Source organism: Furipterus horrens, unplaced genomic scaffold (genome assembly GCF_987537825.1).
Source record: "Furipterus horrens unplaced genomic scaffold, mFurHor1.1.pri manual_scaffold_16, whole genome shotgun sequence".
Taxonomy (NCBI): domain Eukaryota; kingdom Metazoa; phylum Chordata; class Mammalia; order Chiroptera; family Furipteridae; genus Furipterus; species Furipterus horrens.
The window spans coordinates 8408840-8425614 of NW_028327186.1; the positions used below are offsets into that span (position 1 = coordinate 8408840).

Consider the following 16775-nt stretch of genomic DNA (forward strand, 5'->3'; position numbering starts at 1 on the left):
CTAGTAATAGCAGGACTTCAGCGCCCCACGGGTTGGTTGCCTGTCAGACCTTGATTCTGTCACAGGATTACAAGGGTCATTTTGCCAAAGTGCATCTGTCACACTGGCCTTTTGTTCTCCTTCCCAGTGGGGCGTGAGAATTCCTGTGTCACGTGGGACTTCAGGTGTGTTTCAGCGACAGCACAGAATAGGAGGAAGAAGCACGATTTTTGGGGTCTCATACACAGAGATTAAAAATTCCTGTGAGCCCGGCTTCTGGGTGGGTCGTTGGGGTAAGAAACATACCCATAGCCTTCGATTACTATGTTGTTCACAGAACTTAGAGTGTTTGCTAAGTCAGAAAATCACACAATTTGAAGAAGATGCAGCCATCTAGCAGCAGCTCATCTTGGCTGGATGCCCGCCGGGCACATCAGCTCTCTGCAGATCTGCACGAGCGTATGGGAGGGGCTTCCAGGCCGTAAGGAGGCAGCACGTGGGGCGTAAGACGTTTCCTTCCACCTCCTCTGTGCGTAGGAGCTGGGGCCACAGGAGTTTCTTCAGCTGAGTATGGTTTGGTAGGAACACCAGCCAGCCAGCGTACGGCCTGTGAGGTGACGTTACAGCAGAAAGGAAGTGGAGAAGTATCCTGAGTACTCAGATGGAAGGGTCTCTGACTATAATTGTCTTTAAGAAACCAAAGAAAAATCGAGAAGAGATTTTCCATTTATCCTTTAAAAAAATTAAAGAAGACAGACCTATAATGCAATTAGAGAAGGAAGCAACAAGGAGAAAAATAGCTTTAATGAGAATGTCAGTTAGGTTTTAACCAGAGAATCAGAACCAGGAAGAGGAATAAATGTGTATTAAGATCTATTACAGGGAATGGCATGTACGATTGTGGGGCAGGCTCATACCTACCAGTGTGAGTCAGAGCTGTCGCCCTTCGGCAGTGGGAGGGACAGACCCTGAGCAGGACCCACGCCCCGGGCACAGACGCAGGCCGGGCTTCTCACTCAGGGAAACCTCGGCCCTGTGTTAAAGCCTTCCAGCGGATTCAGGCCCACCCAGATTATCCAGGATAATCTTCCTTATTAAATCAGCTGATTAGGGGCTTTAATTACATCTGCAGAGGAGCCATCACAATGAGGGCAAAGATGGAAAGGGAGTTGGCTGGAACGATGCAGGGCCATCCAGCATCCCATGGCCTAATCGAATTCTCACTGGGGACAAAGGACCCAGTTGACATCATAGGAAATGCAGTTAGAGACCTGAAAAACACAGCTGAGTAATTCTTAGAAGGAAAAATACAAAGGCTCATCAGAGGGGGAAAAATGTATATATTTATATATATATATAGAGAGAGAGAGAGAGGGGGGGGGGCACAGAGGGGAGAGCAGAGATTGATCCCAATTGTAGGGGCTCTGGGGTTAAAACTGCTACAAAAGGAACAGAAACAGTAACGGAAGCTATAACAGGTAAAAATGTTTATCACTGGAGGAAACCACAACAGGATGCATTTTAAACTACCACGCATCTCAATGTTTACAAATCGGGACAGGGTGGAATCGTGGAAGGGGTTTGGCTTTTAGGCTCAAGACAGAGGTTCACCTGCACAGTGGGGAGGCCTCCCCGGGGGCCGCTGTGAGAACGGAAGAAGTCAGCGCAGTCACTTGGCCTGGGGCGTGGGCTCGGCAGGGCCTCACCCTGGGTTACTTCGCGGGCAGTCTGTTCACTGCAGAACGGGGGCGCCCCAACAGCAGACGTGCTGCCCGCTGCGGGGGACCGTAGGCTGAGATTCGGGAGGACACGGTCCCGGAAGCGGGGTGCCAGCTGGAGCAGGTGCATGGTTGTGGGAACTCTGCTCTTAAGTGCCGAGCTGACTCACAGCAAATACGGAATCCGAAAGGGTGGGCAGGTGGGGGAAACCTTTGAGGACGTGTCACCAAGCAAGGCTGGAACTAACCGGTCTTTTGGAAATCACGCAGTTCCTGGTCGATGCCTTAGTCGCTTTCCTGTTTTGGGTAAGGGTGTCAGAAGGCTTGCGCACAAGCTCAGGCGCACGCGAAGGGGCTTTCCGTCCGTGTCCCTGCCGTGCCACGCGGCTCTGAGGTGTTGGTTATTGATCTCCGTGCCTCCTCTCGCAGTGCGTTCTTCCGGGTGTTGGTACCTCTCCAGCCGTGTCCCTCTGCTGAGCCTGCGGATCCTGAATCAGTCAGTGTGCGCAGTTCTGCAGGGAAAATAAAACATGAAGGGTAGCTTTTGCTGCTAAGAAAATTGGCCTTGGCAATGAGGAGGCTAAAGCCCCGCACACATGACTTCAGGAGACCCTGCAGTTCGGCATAAATCACAGGTTTGTGGGTGCACTCAACTGTCTGGGTGCCCTTCCCACGGAGAAGCACCGAGGACTTCAGTGCGGGGCCCGAGGGTCTGAGGCTGCCCAGTGCAGAAGGTGAGCCCCGGGGGAGGCCGCGGTGGATGGGCAGTGGTAGCGAGGCCGACAGGCGCAGCTCCAGGGCACCGTTCCGTTCCAGTCCCCGGTGGTCCCCCCCGGAGCTGGGAGAGGCACCCGCCATCACACGCGCAGCCCAGGAGTGTACCTGCGGAAGGAGGCGCTGTTGCTAGTGGCCCTGGAATGTAAGCTGAGGTCCAGAAGGACAGAGAAGAGAGCAGGGAAAGGGACTGTATGTGGCATTTAATGAGCATCTGCTGCAGCCAGTGGTCGTATTAGCATCCCCCCAGCTCTGCTCACTTGTCACGGCCGCCCTGGGAGCTAGGGGACGGCGCCCCGTCTTGGGATGGGGAAGGCCAAGCTCAGGGAGCTCAGGTGGGTTCTGCCCAGTCCCGCGGGCCGTGAATGCCAAGTTTGAACCCAGATTTGTCCGCCTCCAAAGCCCTCTCACTGCTGCGCTTTCTGCGTGACTCCGTGTACCAAGAGGGAACCTTCACTTCTGGTGACATAAGCCCAGGCACGCGTTTTCTTTCTGCAGTTATCAGTGTATTATCTTAACTGAGTTAGTCTTTCCTGTTGTGCTCGGAGATGCATTTCTTTCTTCTCTCCTTTCAACAAACAAACAAAAGAGCTGGTAGTGCCAGCAATCTCGTTTGCCCTTAATTTGGGGAATGAAAAGACTTGTGGGTACTTAACAGGCAGAACCTGTTTTTAGTGTGTAACTGGCCAACTCCTGTCTGGGTGTTATTACTTCTTTAGATAATTATACTCTTCAGGATACACCCATCTAAGCCCTGAGCCGCAGCAGCTCTTCCCTTCGGATCCTCATGTTTGGAGGCTGCATCTGTTTTTCTGTTTCTTCTTTTTAAAGGGAAAGAACATATGTGTGGAGTCACCCTTATAAAACTGCCTCTATCAATTGGTCGAACAAATGCATTTGATCAGAATGAAGAAATGGCTTGACTCTCCTGTGGGACGGTCTCCTGTTGGAGATTTTGCTTCTCATGCTTTTGTTCCAGCTGTATTTTGTTTGTACTTGAGAGCTGTTTCTTCTTGGCCACAGTAAAACTGTTCATGTGTGGGTTGTGGCCTTCACTTGTGTTCTCACGCTTTCTCCTTGCTCATTTTTATTTTCTCCCTCGTCTATAGATGGTGGCCCCCGCGAGACATTGATGCATTTTGCCGTGCGGCTGGGCCTGCTGAGGTTGGCGTGGTTCCTGCTGCAGAAGCCGGGCGGCCGCGGGGCCCTCAGCGTCCACAACCAGGAGGGAGCGACACCTGTGAGCTTGGCCTTGGAGCGGGGCTATCACAAGTTGCACAAGCTTCTGACCGAGTAAGCGCTCCTTCTCCCTCCCCTCCCCAGCAGCCCCACCCCTGGTTCTTGGGAGTACCACCCACTTGGCATCTCCGTGTGCGTTTGCCACGGGTTGGAACCGCAACTCCCTGCCTCGCCTTCTGCTGGGCGCTTGTGAGCCCGCTCCAGCTCAGCCCTTCTCTGCCTGCGAGTGACATACGTAAGTCACATCACCACTTTCTCTCTCCTCCGCCTCCCTCTCTTCACTGCTTCTTGCCTCCCCTCCTATTACTGAAAACTCAGAATAAGTCTTCTCTGCGGGGTGACATGCCTTTACCATGAGTCCAGTTTATCCTAGTTTAATGCAGGAGGAAGCAGTTTTCCTGTGCCATATGTGTTTTCTGCTGTGTCTTCAAGACCTGAAAGAGTTAATTAGGAATGAATACTTGGATATAATAATTGCATGCAGAAAATACACTGACCCACTGAGGTTTGCTTTGAATGTAGTTTCTGTGAATAAAATCAAGAGCAATGGTTTCTTCATATGAGTAGCAGGAGAAAGCAACTGACTGTCCTAGAGATGTGCAGTAGGGTGCCCCGTCTGTGTGTCTGTGGGTCCCCTTGCTCCAGTCTGACTTTTTATAGAGAGTCTCCTGAAGGAAGGCTGCTCGTGAAAGCATTTGCAGAATTCTTTTTCTTGTGCATAAATAAAGTAATAAATGTGTTACAGCAGTGAACACTTTTCATTGGCATATTTATAAATAGGCAGAAATTACAAGTATAGTTTTTCTTAGTTAATATATTTTTTATTGTTTTATGATCATTGTCATCTTTCTGCTGCATAATCTGAAGAATGAACTTTACCTGCATTCTTTAGCATTTGAGGGATCCTTGTAAATTAAGTCATTATTCTCACGCTCTCGTGTGTTCTGCTCATGTTAGACTTAATTTAGTTGTGGTTTATACTTTATCATTTTTAGCTGTGAGTGTGGGTAGTCTGCAAAGGCCAAGAAGAGATCTCGGAATGCAGTGCTACTTACTGTTATATAAATAAACAGGTGGTTTTTTTTATTTTTGTTTGTTTGTTTTTGCTTCACCTGCCAAGCTTATAATTTCCCCAGTCAAGCCAGGCAGCAGGTTCTTTGCAGAACGCTTTGTAATGGGCGCTGCAGACACAGTGACGGGGGAGGGCCGCTCGTCATCTCAAATGAACTTTTGATACGTGAGCTCTCCGAGGCCGGTGTTCCAGAGTGACAGGCTCCGGGCCTCTGCACTTCCCATCTGGCCGGCGATTGGATTCCCTCTGCCGTTCGCTCCGCGGCCGTGGGACGCCAGGCGCCGTGCCAGCAGTTGCAACGGTTAGCTCGGTATAAGGGTCGTGAGGCTCGGGTGCAGTTCCTCTAAGCGGGGTCGTAGAGCTCCGAGTTTTTGCTGGGAAGCAGCGCTGGTTAAGGCTCGCCATCCAAATGGGGAAATGCAGTGATTACAACAGCTCCATTATATCCTCGGTGGGGATGTCACAAGACCGATTGCAGCACAGCTTTAAGGAAACTGGAGTATTTGTTCTTGGAGAAGAGTTTTTGGCTTGCTTCATAGAGCCACCTCTGTTACATGGGGGGAAACACTCATGTCCTTTTGAAGGGCAATAAGTGAGGGGAAGCCAACTTCAGAAACGTCCCGTCAGAGGACTGCGGGAGGAGCCCGTGCGCACGGTGCTGCAGACCCGGCCCTGAGCTTAGACTCCTCGGTTCTTTTTCTAGTTTACGTTCTATTCTGTAACCTAGGGAAAGGGCTCCGAGTCATGATTAGCGATTTGAAAAATGTAAGGGGGTGATTTTACTAAGCCCCCCAGTCTTACTGTGACATTAGGAGACTGCTAGAATTTCAAGTATAAAGAGTGGGTGGCTTTGATACATAAATGTAAGAATGCACGGCGAGTGCGCAGCGCAGTGACTGGCAGAAATGTTCCCGCTTGTTGCCCGTTCCTTACTTTTTCTTTCCTTCTAGGCCTGCGTCTGTTTTTCATCCGCTACGGAAATTTTTCCAAAATCTTGCAATATTTTCAGGCAGCGTTGAGATGCCCCTTCCTAACAAGAGTTAGAAATTATCCCCAAGTGTAATATATGCACTTCTAAAACATTAGTTTGGCTGCCTGACCTGACACTTCCTGTGATGTCGCTGCGTCTGGTTGCTGGAACAGGGAACCGTGGGTCATTGGGAACCGTTACATTGCTGCTGCCCTGCAGAAAGAGTACCTCCTATAAGGATTTTCACGGTGCAGCATTGGCGTAAAGGTGGGGGACTATTTCATTTGCCCAAAGAGCGAGTGCAAAAATACTTGTCCTCATAACTTCGTCTCATTTTCAATACCAGTTCAACGAATCTTTACCAGACACTTGCAGTGCATTGTTGGTATGTGATGGATAATAGTCATTTCAGCCTTTGGACAGTCTTTCTGAAGTACACATTAACCCGTGCGTCACTGAGGAAATACGGAGGCTCCGAGAACCAAAGTAACTACGTCCGCGCTTGCTAGAAGCGTGGCAGAGCCGCCATCGCTGCGCTCCTGCAGCGATCGTAGGCCTGTGTGCTTCCCTCTGCGAGGACCTGGCGGACAGAGAAAGTCAGGAGGAGGCCCCTGGGATACAGGACGACTGGCCCTTGATTAACAAAGGGCGCTAAGCTTTCCGTGGGGTCCTCGCCTCAGGTTGTCGCTTCCGTAACCTGATGTTTGAATTACCCATCATATGGGTCCTACACTGAGGCTGTGTTTTTATGTTTCATCTCACGACAGCCTAATGCGGGAGTAGGGTCGGTGTCGTTATCCCTGTTTTGTGGGTGAGGAAACAGACCAGAGCGGTGAAGTGAGTTGCCCAGCGTCACAAGGCCACAAAGTGATGGAACCAGGCTCAGAGCGCAGTGACCTGCCCAGGTTGCGGCGATACAAGGGCACGTGCAGAGCACGGACCCGGTCTGGCCACCACGCGGCTGTCGGCCACGGTCTGTGGTAGTGGGTGCCGTTGGCCCCATCCAAAGAGATCGTGGCTGTAGGTTCCCAAGTCCTTCCTTTGACACATGTGCACTCGAAACCTGGGTTCAGGGTCAGAGGGCAGAGTCACTACTCAAGTGCACAGATTTCACAATGGAGCTAGCGCAATTGAGCAAGACGTTCAGTTAACACAAGGATTGCCTTTTAGAGTCTCTTCAGGGACCTGACAAGTGGGCCCTCAGGAGCCCAGCTGGTGCGAAACAGCTCTGGAGCCTTTCCTTTTGCTTAGGAGGGGAAAGAATGAGGTAAATACACAAACGTACCTTCAAAAGAATAGCCAGGATTTTTTTTTTTTTTTTTTTTTTTTTTTTTACTTCATCTGGCCTAAGCCCTGTCCATTTGTCCATCTGTCCATCCACCCATTCATTCGTCTGTTTTCCGGTCCTCCTTTCACACTGTGTGATCAGGTCTTTGTGTTTTGCTAAAGGTCTGGTGGTAGAACCGAGTGGAAACCAGAACGAGGAGGGACAGTAACGTTAATTGGTGCTTCCCTTGTGTTCGCATTTAAAATTCCTCAGCAAGCTGAGGTGTGGTTAGGGTAGGACAGTCAGTGCTGGGTTTTTCTACAGATGAGAAAATAGACCCAGAGAGGCTAAATACCTCGCCCAAGGCTGCGTAGTCAACAGTTGCCATTATTCAGAAGCCTGTTTTTAAAGTTTATTGATAGCATTTTATGAGGAGTCATGTTTGGTGACATTGTCAGTCTTTTAACCAACTAATTTGATTACGATGATTCATAATAGATCTGGTTTTTTGTGACTTTTTTTTGTTTTTTTTTTTGGTAAAATTTCCACTGAAGCATTTGAAGAATTTTGATGTTTCATAGTTTTGTTTTTTTTTTTACCCCCTTCACCATTCAAATAGTAATTTCAGGATTTCCTTATCTGGCAACATGCTGCAAAATTGCAAAGTGCACTTTCTGAGGATAATATTTGTATTTATATAACTGTAACACTAGATGCCATTTATCATATATGTGCTTGGCATTTTGCATAAATTCTTGTATGTTTTATCCTCTCCCTGACACTTTTGGGGGTGGGCATTTTATTCTCACTTTACCAGGCGACCCCCATAGCTGCTAAGTAAAGGAGCAGTAATTGGAACCAGGTTGTAACTCCCATGAACTTTTACACTGCCTGGGACCTTTCTTTTTCTGTTTTTTTTTTTTTTTTCTTTTGGTATTTTAAATTTAAGTTTGTTTTATTTCAGTTTAATGTTAATTCTGTGCCATGTTTCAGTAAGAACGACACCGTTTCCGTGTCTGTGGCTCCAATCAGATGTCTGCCCAGTAGTACACATGGACTTCAAGTTACACATATGCTTTGTTGTTGTTTGTGTGTTTTGCCTGGGCACGGGTCGCTGTTGGAAGTTGGCTGTAATAACAAAGCCATTCCGTATGTATTGCGTCTCCTTCTGTCCACTTCTTTTCCCTTCCTGCTCTATGTAGGTACATGGCCCCAGCCTATGAACATTTAGGCCTTAGAGTTTTTTTTTCAAAGAATTGTGAAGTTACACATCTTAGCCTGTGATAACAAGGGCTCTGTGGCAGCGGCATGTGGTTTTGAAAATATTTCTGACTGGCCCTGGCCGGGTGCTCTGTTGGTTAGAGCATTGTACCAACCGCAAGGTCGTGGGTTTGATCCCAGGCCAGGGCATGTACGAGAACCAACCAGTGATGCATCAGTAAGTGGAACAACAAATTGATGTTTCTCTTTACCTTCCTCCCTTCCTCTCTCTCTCTAAAATCAATAAACAAGTTAATTAAAAAAATAAAGACAATATTTCTGACTTCACTATAGATCTTGGTGGAAGAAATCATGAACCTGGAGTATAGGACTTGGTTCTTGCATGTGAGCAGATGAAGGGTCAGCTGGCACCTCCCACCCTCTAAAGAACACAAACCTTTAGTAACCATGACACATTAGTTTTATTGGGTCAGTTTTCAAGTTTCCTTAAAGGCATACAAATGGAAAGAATGACGACACATTTTATCTGCATTTATTATTAATAGAAATAAAAAGGATTCCCAAGCAAGGAAAAAAATAGGCATGTTGGATAAACATTTTGGCCAAAATCAATATTTGACCAAATCTGAGTATTATCAGCACAGAATGAAGTTGTGTGTGTTGAGAATAAATGTAAAATAGTAACAATTTAATCCTAAAACGAAGTAGCTCTGTTTTAGAAGTTTGACCTTGTAGTGGGGGAACAGGAGCGTCTCGGCATCTCCGGCGTCTGCGTGGCCCCTGATGGATTCTGCAGCGCGCTCACTGTCTGCTGGCACCGGAGGGACGGTGCTGACTCACTGCGCGGCGGAAAACTCATGCAGCGAAGATTCTCGGGAGCGTGTTTTGTAGAAGGAATTTTGTACTTACAATTCTTGGTTTAGTGAATCTCGGGAATGCTTTAGTTGTCTGAAATTGTGTAGCATTATAAAAACAATCGTTTTGACAGGGTCTTGTCTGTATATACCTATACGGAGTGAAGCCTCTTGTTTCGACATTTGATTCGTGATAACAAAATGTCTTTGTGGTACCTCATTTTTTTCCTGACACATTTATTCATACATTTAATTCTGGATTGAGAATTGTTTATCATAGTTGTTATACATGAATGTGGCTGTTTTTCCTTCTCATAAAATTTGCAGGTGGCAGCATTGACATCATGTTTTTACTGTTTTTCTTATAAGATATGAATAATTTACAAATACTTTTTCTTAAAATGCACATGGAGTAAATGGGATGATATATAATTTTAAAAAATTATTCTATGTTTATTTGACGTAATGAATAATCGTGAACAAAACGTTCATCAGAATTAGTTTGTACAATATATAATATCTGAATTCTTTTATCATTTATTTTAATAAACATTTATTGGCTCAAAAAGGTAAAATGTTCTGAAAATTATATAGCTAGTGCACTCTCAGCATTTATATGTATTCACTCTCAACCTATTTCTTTTCTAACCACTTGAAAACCCTTGTTGTATAATGGGAGCAGTTTTCACCATCACTAACTGTTGCAGCATTTTGCTCTTACGGCGAATCTACATTTTTGCTTTAACTGCCCAGCAAAATGTCTGCATAAAAGGCCTATCGGGAGGTTTGCACTTTGACTTTTGTAGAGAATGTTTACAGAACACTCCTTGTTTTCACAGTACCTTTCATGTTGCTGATGCTGCTTCCCTGGTACAGTGGGGGCCTCTGCAATCACTTGGTCATTGGTCATATGCATGCTCAGTAGGCATGAAGCCTGTGGGCTTAAAAAGGGCCCAGGTGACCCCGAGTGCATCCCTGCTGCTGACCTAGGAGCCCCAGTTTCCTCATCTTCAAAACGAGAAGTGACACTGTGTACCTCCCATCTGTTAGGGTGAAAGGAGGACATGCTTGTGAGGTTCTTAGAAACTTAGCCCGTGCCTTTGTTTGGAGGGGTAGGAAAGAAGATCCGTTGGAAACAGGGTGACACCTTGGCCTTGTGTGAATATGACATGTCTGGCCCGCTGTCCAGTCTCTGACCTGCGTTTCCTGGTCAGCCCTGCCCCACAGCCTTATCGCTATCCCTTGAAACCCTAGGGAGTTAAAGCCCCATTTTCCTCTCCGATTTTTGGAGAGTCAAGAGTGGTCGGGTGATGGACGGGTGGTTGCCTGACAGTTACCCCATCAGCCAGGTTCCTGTCCTTCTTCTTCTTTTTTTTTTATTTTTTATTTTTGGTCTCCTGCTCGGAAACTTCCTTCTTCTGTTTTCATTAGCACTACCCCAGTCCAACGGTACACTGCACGTAGTCACAATTTATTGAGTGTTTTGGGAGGGCCAAACGCTCTGTGGCCACTTTCCATTTGTGCTCCCTTGCTCTCACAGCAAAGCTGGCTTTCCCGCTTTACAGATGAGGAAACTGAGCTTCAGAGCAATGGATGTAAGTACCTGCCCCCGCTCGAGAAAAGGAAGAGAGAGACTGAGAATAGCAGGGCTAAAATGTCTAGTGAATTTGCATGTTCATGGAGGCATAACTCATGTCGCAGCGAGCGCCCTACAAACACCTGAGGGACAGAGTAGCCTCCTGTTCATTTCGAGGCGGCTCAGTGACCCCCCTGTCTGTGCCTTTAGCCTCTCCTGCTGCATTTTAGTGGAGCGGTGGTAGTTCGCAGGGTCCTTGGCGTTTGGCACTGTTTCGCTGATGTGGTTTCCCGGAGGGTACTGCAGGGGCCCTCAAATAGGGAACTGGGTGCCGCACTTCCTGTCCCGGGGAGACTCAGCAGAAACACGCCTTTCGGCAGGACCCACCTGGCCGCTGGTCGCCCCTCCTAAAGCTGCAGAATGAGGCCCGGACCCACGTAGGATGGGCCTGCGGTGCTCGTGGTGCCTGGACCGTAAGTGAGTACGGACCGACGCCTTGCTGATCTTCATTGTTTGTTCCCTGCCGTTTGATCTCACTTTTTGTTGTGCCTCAACAAGATGTACTTCTATCCCCCCCGCCCCCCTCCCCCTGCTCCCTGAATGACTTGTGTTGTTACTGCTGGAAAAACGTTTTTCTCTGCAGTCGATTTGACGGGGTTTTACAGTGTGTTAGCATCAAAGCTGAGCTTTTTCGTGAGTTGCAACGTGCCGGACAGTGTAAGAAGCAGGCGTGGGTTGGTTACCGGCCGTTGCACAGCAGGTGGGTCGCTGGGAAGCTGGTTGACACTCTGGGCTCCCTGGGTCTTGTGCCCACCTCCAGAAATCTTTAGTTTGGGGGCAGCTCTGATACCGCGTTTGGGTGCTGTAACCCGTCTCTGAGGAATGGCCTCTTAAAAACTTGCAGTTGATTCTGTTAAATTTATGATAAAACCTAATTAACATGCCTGACTAGCTTCTCATAAATACTCATATCAGACTTACAGTTTGTATTATTTGAATGTGGTCCGAGTTTGAAACTGTTACAGGGTGGCTGTCGCTGTGGAAGTGGAGAGTCTGGGTACAGGTTCGGGCCTTTTCATGTACCAGCTGTGTCCTTGGGCAGATTGTCCCTTAAGCCTCCGTTTTCTCATGTGAAAAATGGAAGTGCACTGATAACCGCATCAAAGTGGTGAGGAGTACTAACAGTTAATGTTTGAGTGCCGTTATGTTGTGTTACAGCCTCCTCATGCGTGTTACACTGGCCAGCCGGCTGCTGCCCCAGGACCTTTGCACCTGCTGTCCCCTTTTCCTGACCCATTCTGTCCCAGCACCTCCCATACTGGCGTTCTCATATGACTCAGAGCCATTGTCAAATCTCCTCAGGGACTTTCCTGACCACCTTATCTGAAGAAGCCACTCCACTCTAAGGAATTTTCTGCCATAAGCACCTGATTTATTTTCTTGAAAGCACTGGCCTCTACTTATAATCGTACCCCTCGATAATATCAGCTCCACTATAGTGAGCACCTTGGCTGTCTTATTTATATTCATTGGTATATTTTTAGCATCTAGGAGCATAGAGATAACTACATGAGTCTTTGTTGAATGTTTGTTTATTGAACGAGTAAGTTTTTAAACTAGACCATTCATTTTGAAAGTGGAATATTTTGAGGTATCGTGAACAACAGTAATAAATTTTTGTATACTGAGAAGTAGTATTTTTGTAATTGCCTCACGTAGACACAGTTCCCTTCTATCGCATAGGGTGTAGAATTGCATTTTAAGCTTATACATGTAAGTTAAGAGCCTCTGTGTACTTAAGCTATAAATATCTTCTGGAATCTTTTGTATATGCACACCCTTTTAGAGAATACGTGCTAACATGAAAATGATTTTAGTGGTTAATATCTAAGTGCTCAGTAGACTACCTCTTAGCGCCTCTGTAAAAATGTAACCTAAAGAAACACTTTGCTTTTAGCTTTTCTTTATGCTCATTAATCCAAATAGGTTACTGTACTAAATTGCTTGGGAATAGATTGCTTAGGGTGAATGAAGAACTTTCTGTTTTAGCCTTCATTTACCCTTCGTTGTATGAGAGCTTTGCTGGGTCACCTATAACTCTGTTCTCCGTCTGTACAGAGACTGTCGGCCTTGTTACTTAGAAGGCTAAAAAAGATGTTTATGACAAAAGGACATTGAAAAGTAGATGCTGCTTTACAGTGTATTGTTTTACCTCCCTACTGCGATTGGTTCCCAGTATTTTACATTTGATTCAGGGAAATCATGTCAGTAAACTGCTGCTGCCCGTTAGTACAGGTGGCGGGGGAAGAGCTAGTCCAGACCCAGGTGGGAGACTCCGGGCCCCGGGCATGATTACGGAACCAGGTACCTGAGGTGGGCGGGAGCAGACAGAGCAGGCCCCCTGTTTAGCAGAGGCACCCTGAGTTTAGGAGGGATGGCGGAGGCGTCATTTAGTGGATGAAGATTGTTTTAGTTCCCGTCAGATGGCCTGAGGCTTCTAAGAAGGGGGAAAAGGTCACTGGAGAATGGAGGAGACGGGGTGGATGTTGGGCCTTTGAGGAAATTGTAGAAAGTTTAATGAACTCCTATGGGAGGAAGTCAACACAGCGATTTTCAGCCTGTGCACTGCGAGAGATTTTAAAACACGCAGGACCTGACTATGTAGTCGGGGAGCTGACCTCTTTTCCCTCAGATGTTGGATAAAAAGTGACAGCAGCCAGCACAGCAATAGCCACCTGATGTGAATGAATCAAAGTGACACCTTTATTTTTTGTCAGGGTGGCAAAAAATGTATTTTTTTGGTGTGCCACAGAATTTTAGCAATCGGTGCGTGCCGTGCAATGAAGAAAGGTTGAAAAATCGCTAAATTAACACACAAGCGAGGAAAAACTTGAGCAGCAGCGAGGCCTAGCTGAATAGGAATTTTAAAAAAATTATTTAAAACATTAACTAAAACCGTGAGGAAGAAGAAAACCTGTAACTCAGCTACCCTGACACTGTATTTTTTTGGGTGCATTTTACTCTCTAGACTTGCCTACATTTTTTACCCTTTTAATTTGGCTTCCTTCACTGACTGTTGTAGATTTTGATGTTACTGAACTATTCCAGTCATTTTTAATGGCGACATCATAGTGTATCGATCTGTCCTTTAACACTGCCCTCGGATGACCGACGTGGGTAGGTAGTTTCTGATATGTAATGGTCTTGTACCTAAGGCCGCAGTCCGCATTCTTGTCCGCAGAGCTCTGCCAGATTTTATTAGGGGACCCGGTAGAGGTTTCGGACAGTGCTTAACACAGAGCAGAAGACGTGCCGGCCTCAATGTCACCTCAGTGAGGCCTTCAGGGACCCACCACATTTACAGTCACAGCCCTCATAGCTGCTTTAGTTTCTGTGGAGCTCTTGCTGCCTTCTAAAGTATGAGGCATTTTACTCGAACGCTCCCATCTCTCCTGCTAAGGATAGAGGCTCCAACAGGACAAGGATTTTGGTTCCTGTCACCAGCACCTACAATAGTGCCTGGCGTATAAATATGTGCAGAACGGCGGGGTTTCCCAGACAAGGTGGGTTTGCGGAGGGTCAGTGTTCAGGGAAGTCAGAGGGGGAGCTATTGCAATGAATAGGCTTTAGTCTCAGACGGCGAGGGACCACCAAACCCACAGGGACAGGGGCTGGGGGCCTGAAGGGTTGGCACTTGGAGGTACTGGTGGCAACAGAAGCACCTTCCTCTGGAGGGGAGAGCGTGAGGGAGACCGATGGTCAGTGGGGAGGGTTTCGTGTTAGAATGAACAGTGGCAAGGTTGGTAGGAACCTGATTTTGCTGGGAGCGGACGGTACCGCTTTCTAATTGTTTCTGCCTTGACACACAGCGCCATCCGAGCTTGTGCTGGGTTCCCACGGAGTGGTCGTATGTAAATCAGGTTTTGCCCTCAAAGGCCTTTTCTTACTGGAGTACGGCTGTGCGTGCGAATCTAAGCAAGCAGGTACGCCCGTCATGTCCGTCAGAGAGTGTGAGTTAAGCAGAGTTAGGGACCACATCGAACCAAGCTTCCAAGGTGCATTTCCAGGGAAGCTGCCACCCCACGTACGGTCTAGCTGACTGACTGCTTAAGTGAGCCATTCCGTGGAAATCTGCAGTGACTGTTTTGCAGGTCACTTGCCCCAGAGTCCAGCAGCTTGGTAGGTACGGAGAGCAGGTAGCGTGCCGTATGCTCGCTTCGTGGCCGGCCGCTGTGGGGGTCCCTCTGGAGCAGCCCGAGTGGTGGTCCTCAGCCCCGTTGGGCATCTTCAGCGTGTTACAGGCTCTCCACGGTAGCGTATTTTCAGTTTCACATCCCCCTGACCCTCCGGTGAGTTGTTAGCGACTGATAGGTGGTCTAGCAGACACAGCGATGCGGAGAGAGTGGCAGTAACGTTTTGCTTTGTGTTTGTCAGCAGGTAGCACGTTTATTATTTCTTCAGTTTTCAGGTTCTTCCATTTTAAACAGGATAATGATCTCAAACAGAACCTTCCTCCTTCTTCAGAACCTGTGGGATAGTTTATCAATCTACTGGGTTCCTAGAACCACAAAGGGAGGCCTTGTTTTGAGGCCTAGCTCAGGTTTTTTTTTTTTCACATACCTGTGCCTTTGTGGGCTTTATCTGCACAGGCCCTGTGTGTGTAACGCTGTGAGTTGAGCAAAGGTCTGTCTTTTAATGAAATAAAAAATTTAACCTGAAGTTCTGGAACCGAAGTGCTTCATTCAAAATAGGGTTTGAAGATTATATTGACAAGTATAACATGATATGGCATCATAGTAATTTTCCTCCATGTGGACGACCTGAGCATTTTGAAGATACTCCCTCCACCCACTGTGGACAGAAGTTGGAGGGCCCCCGCCTCGCACGGGAGGAGGGATCGGCCCTTCCCATCCCAGGGGAATGGACTGTAGTTAGTGTCTGGGGTAACTCATTTTAAGAAGATCACTTAATAATAATTATAAGCCTTGCTTCTATTGAAACCAGGCTGAAGCTGTTCTCCTTACATTTCCTCATTATTTGGTTGTTAGCATATTAACTGTTTGAAGATCCCAGGTTTCTTTCTGTCGTGGTCAGAATGACATCCCTCGGGAGGATGGTTAAATAGTTTTTATTTAACCCATTTGTGGCCTCTTGTGAGGAGGCTGGGAAAACCCGCGATGTGCCGGCATCACTGGGGGGCTGTGCAGACCAGACTCCTGCGGAGCCTCGGAGGGCAGGCTGGCTGGCAGTGTTACCGGGGACGGAGAGGGTTAAAGCGGTGCCCGCGAGGCCGGACGTGTCTGTATTAACCAGACGCTGCTTGCTTACAGGGAGGACGCGGGAGAGCCGGATTCGTGGAGCAGCTTATCCTATGAAATACCGTGTGGAGACTATTCTGTGAGGCATCACCGGGAGCTGGACGTCTACACACTGACCTCAGAGTCCCAGCCCCACCATGAGCCCCCGTTTCCTGCAGACAGTCGCGCTGGGCACGTTTGTCAGCTCATGAACATCCAGCAGCAGCTGATGGTGAGGAAGAACACGTCCACTTTTACACGCTCGTGCTCTGCCCACTCCCCCAGTGACCCTTGCTATGGTTAAAATGAAAACGCTTCCCTCCGAGGCTGTGAAACCTGTAACGAAGCCGTTTGAGCCGCCTTCCGTGTTACCATCCCCAGATGCAGAGACAGCACTGCGGCTGTGCTGACGGGGCTGAGGGAATTTTTCATAGGACCTTTGCCAGATTTCTGAAATCACGAAGGCTATCCAGATGCCTTGTAGATACAGAAATATATAACAACCAGAGCGAAATTTTCCTGGCGTTGAAGGAAATGTGCCTAATTTTCTAAATTTGTTGGTGTAACTTTATAAAACTAAATGAGCCAAGTAGCTTCTGATATTGTCGCTAAAGAACAGGAACCAGATCTGCTCAGAAAACAAGCCTTTTCACAACTGTTTCAGTGAGTGATGGCAGTGCTACATACCTAAATCGATCGTACTATGGCAGAAAGATCACTGAAAATATAAAGATTTTTATAATCCACTCAAAGCCTTCAAGATGAAGTTGTTGCCAGACATAAAAACATTACGGATTCCCTGATAGTA

General features: G+C 47.4%; 1 protein-coding gene across 1 annotated transcript in view; it reads left to right on the forward strand.

Annotated features, from left to right (window-relative positions):
• The window catches only part of AKAP13 (A-kinase anchoring protein 13), a 208073-nt gene that overhangs the window by 87054 nt on the left and 104244 nt on the right, over positions 1–16775 (forward strand). The window contains exons 5-6 of the mRNA XM_090263653.1: positions 3581–3764; positions 16001–16199. Coding sequence (XP_090119779.1) covers positions 3581–3764; positions 16001–16199 — 383 coding nt within the window. The remainder of the gene's footprint in view (positions 1–3580; positions 3765–16000; positions 16200–16775) is intronic.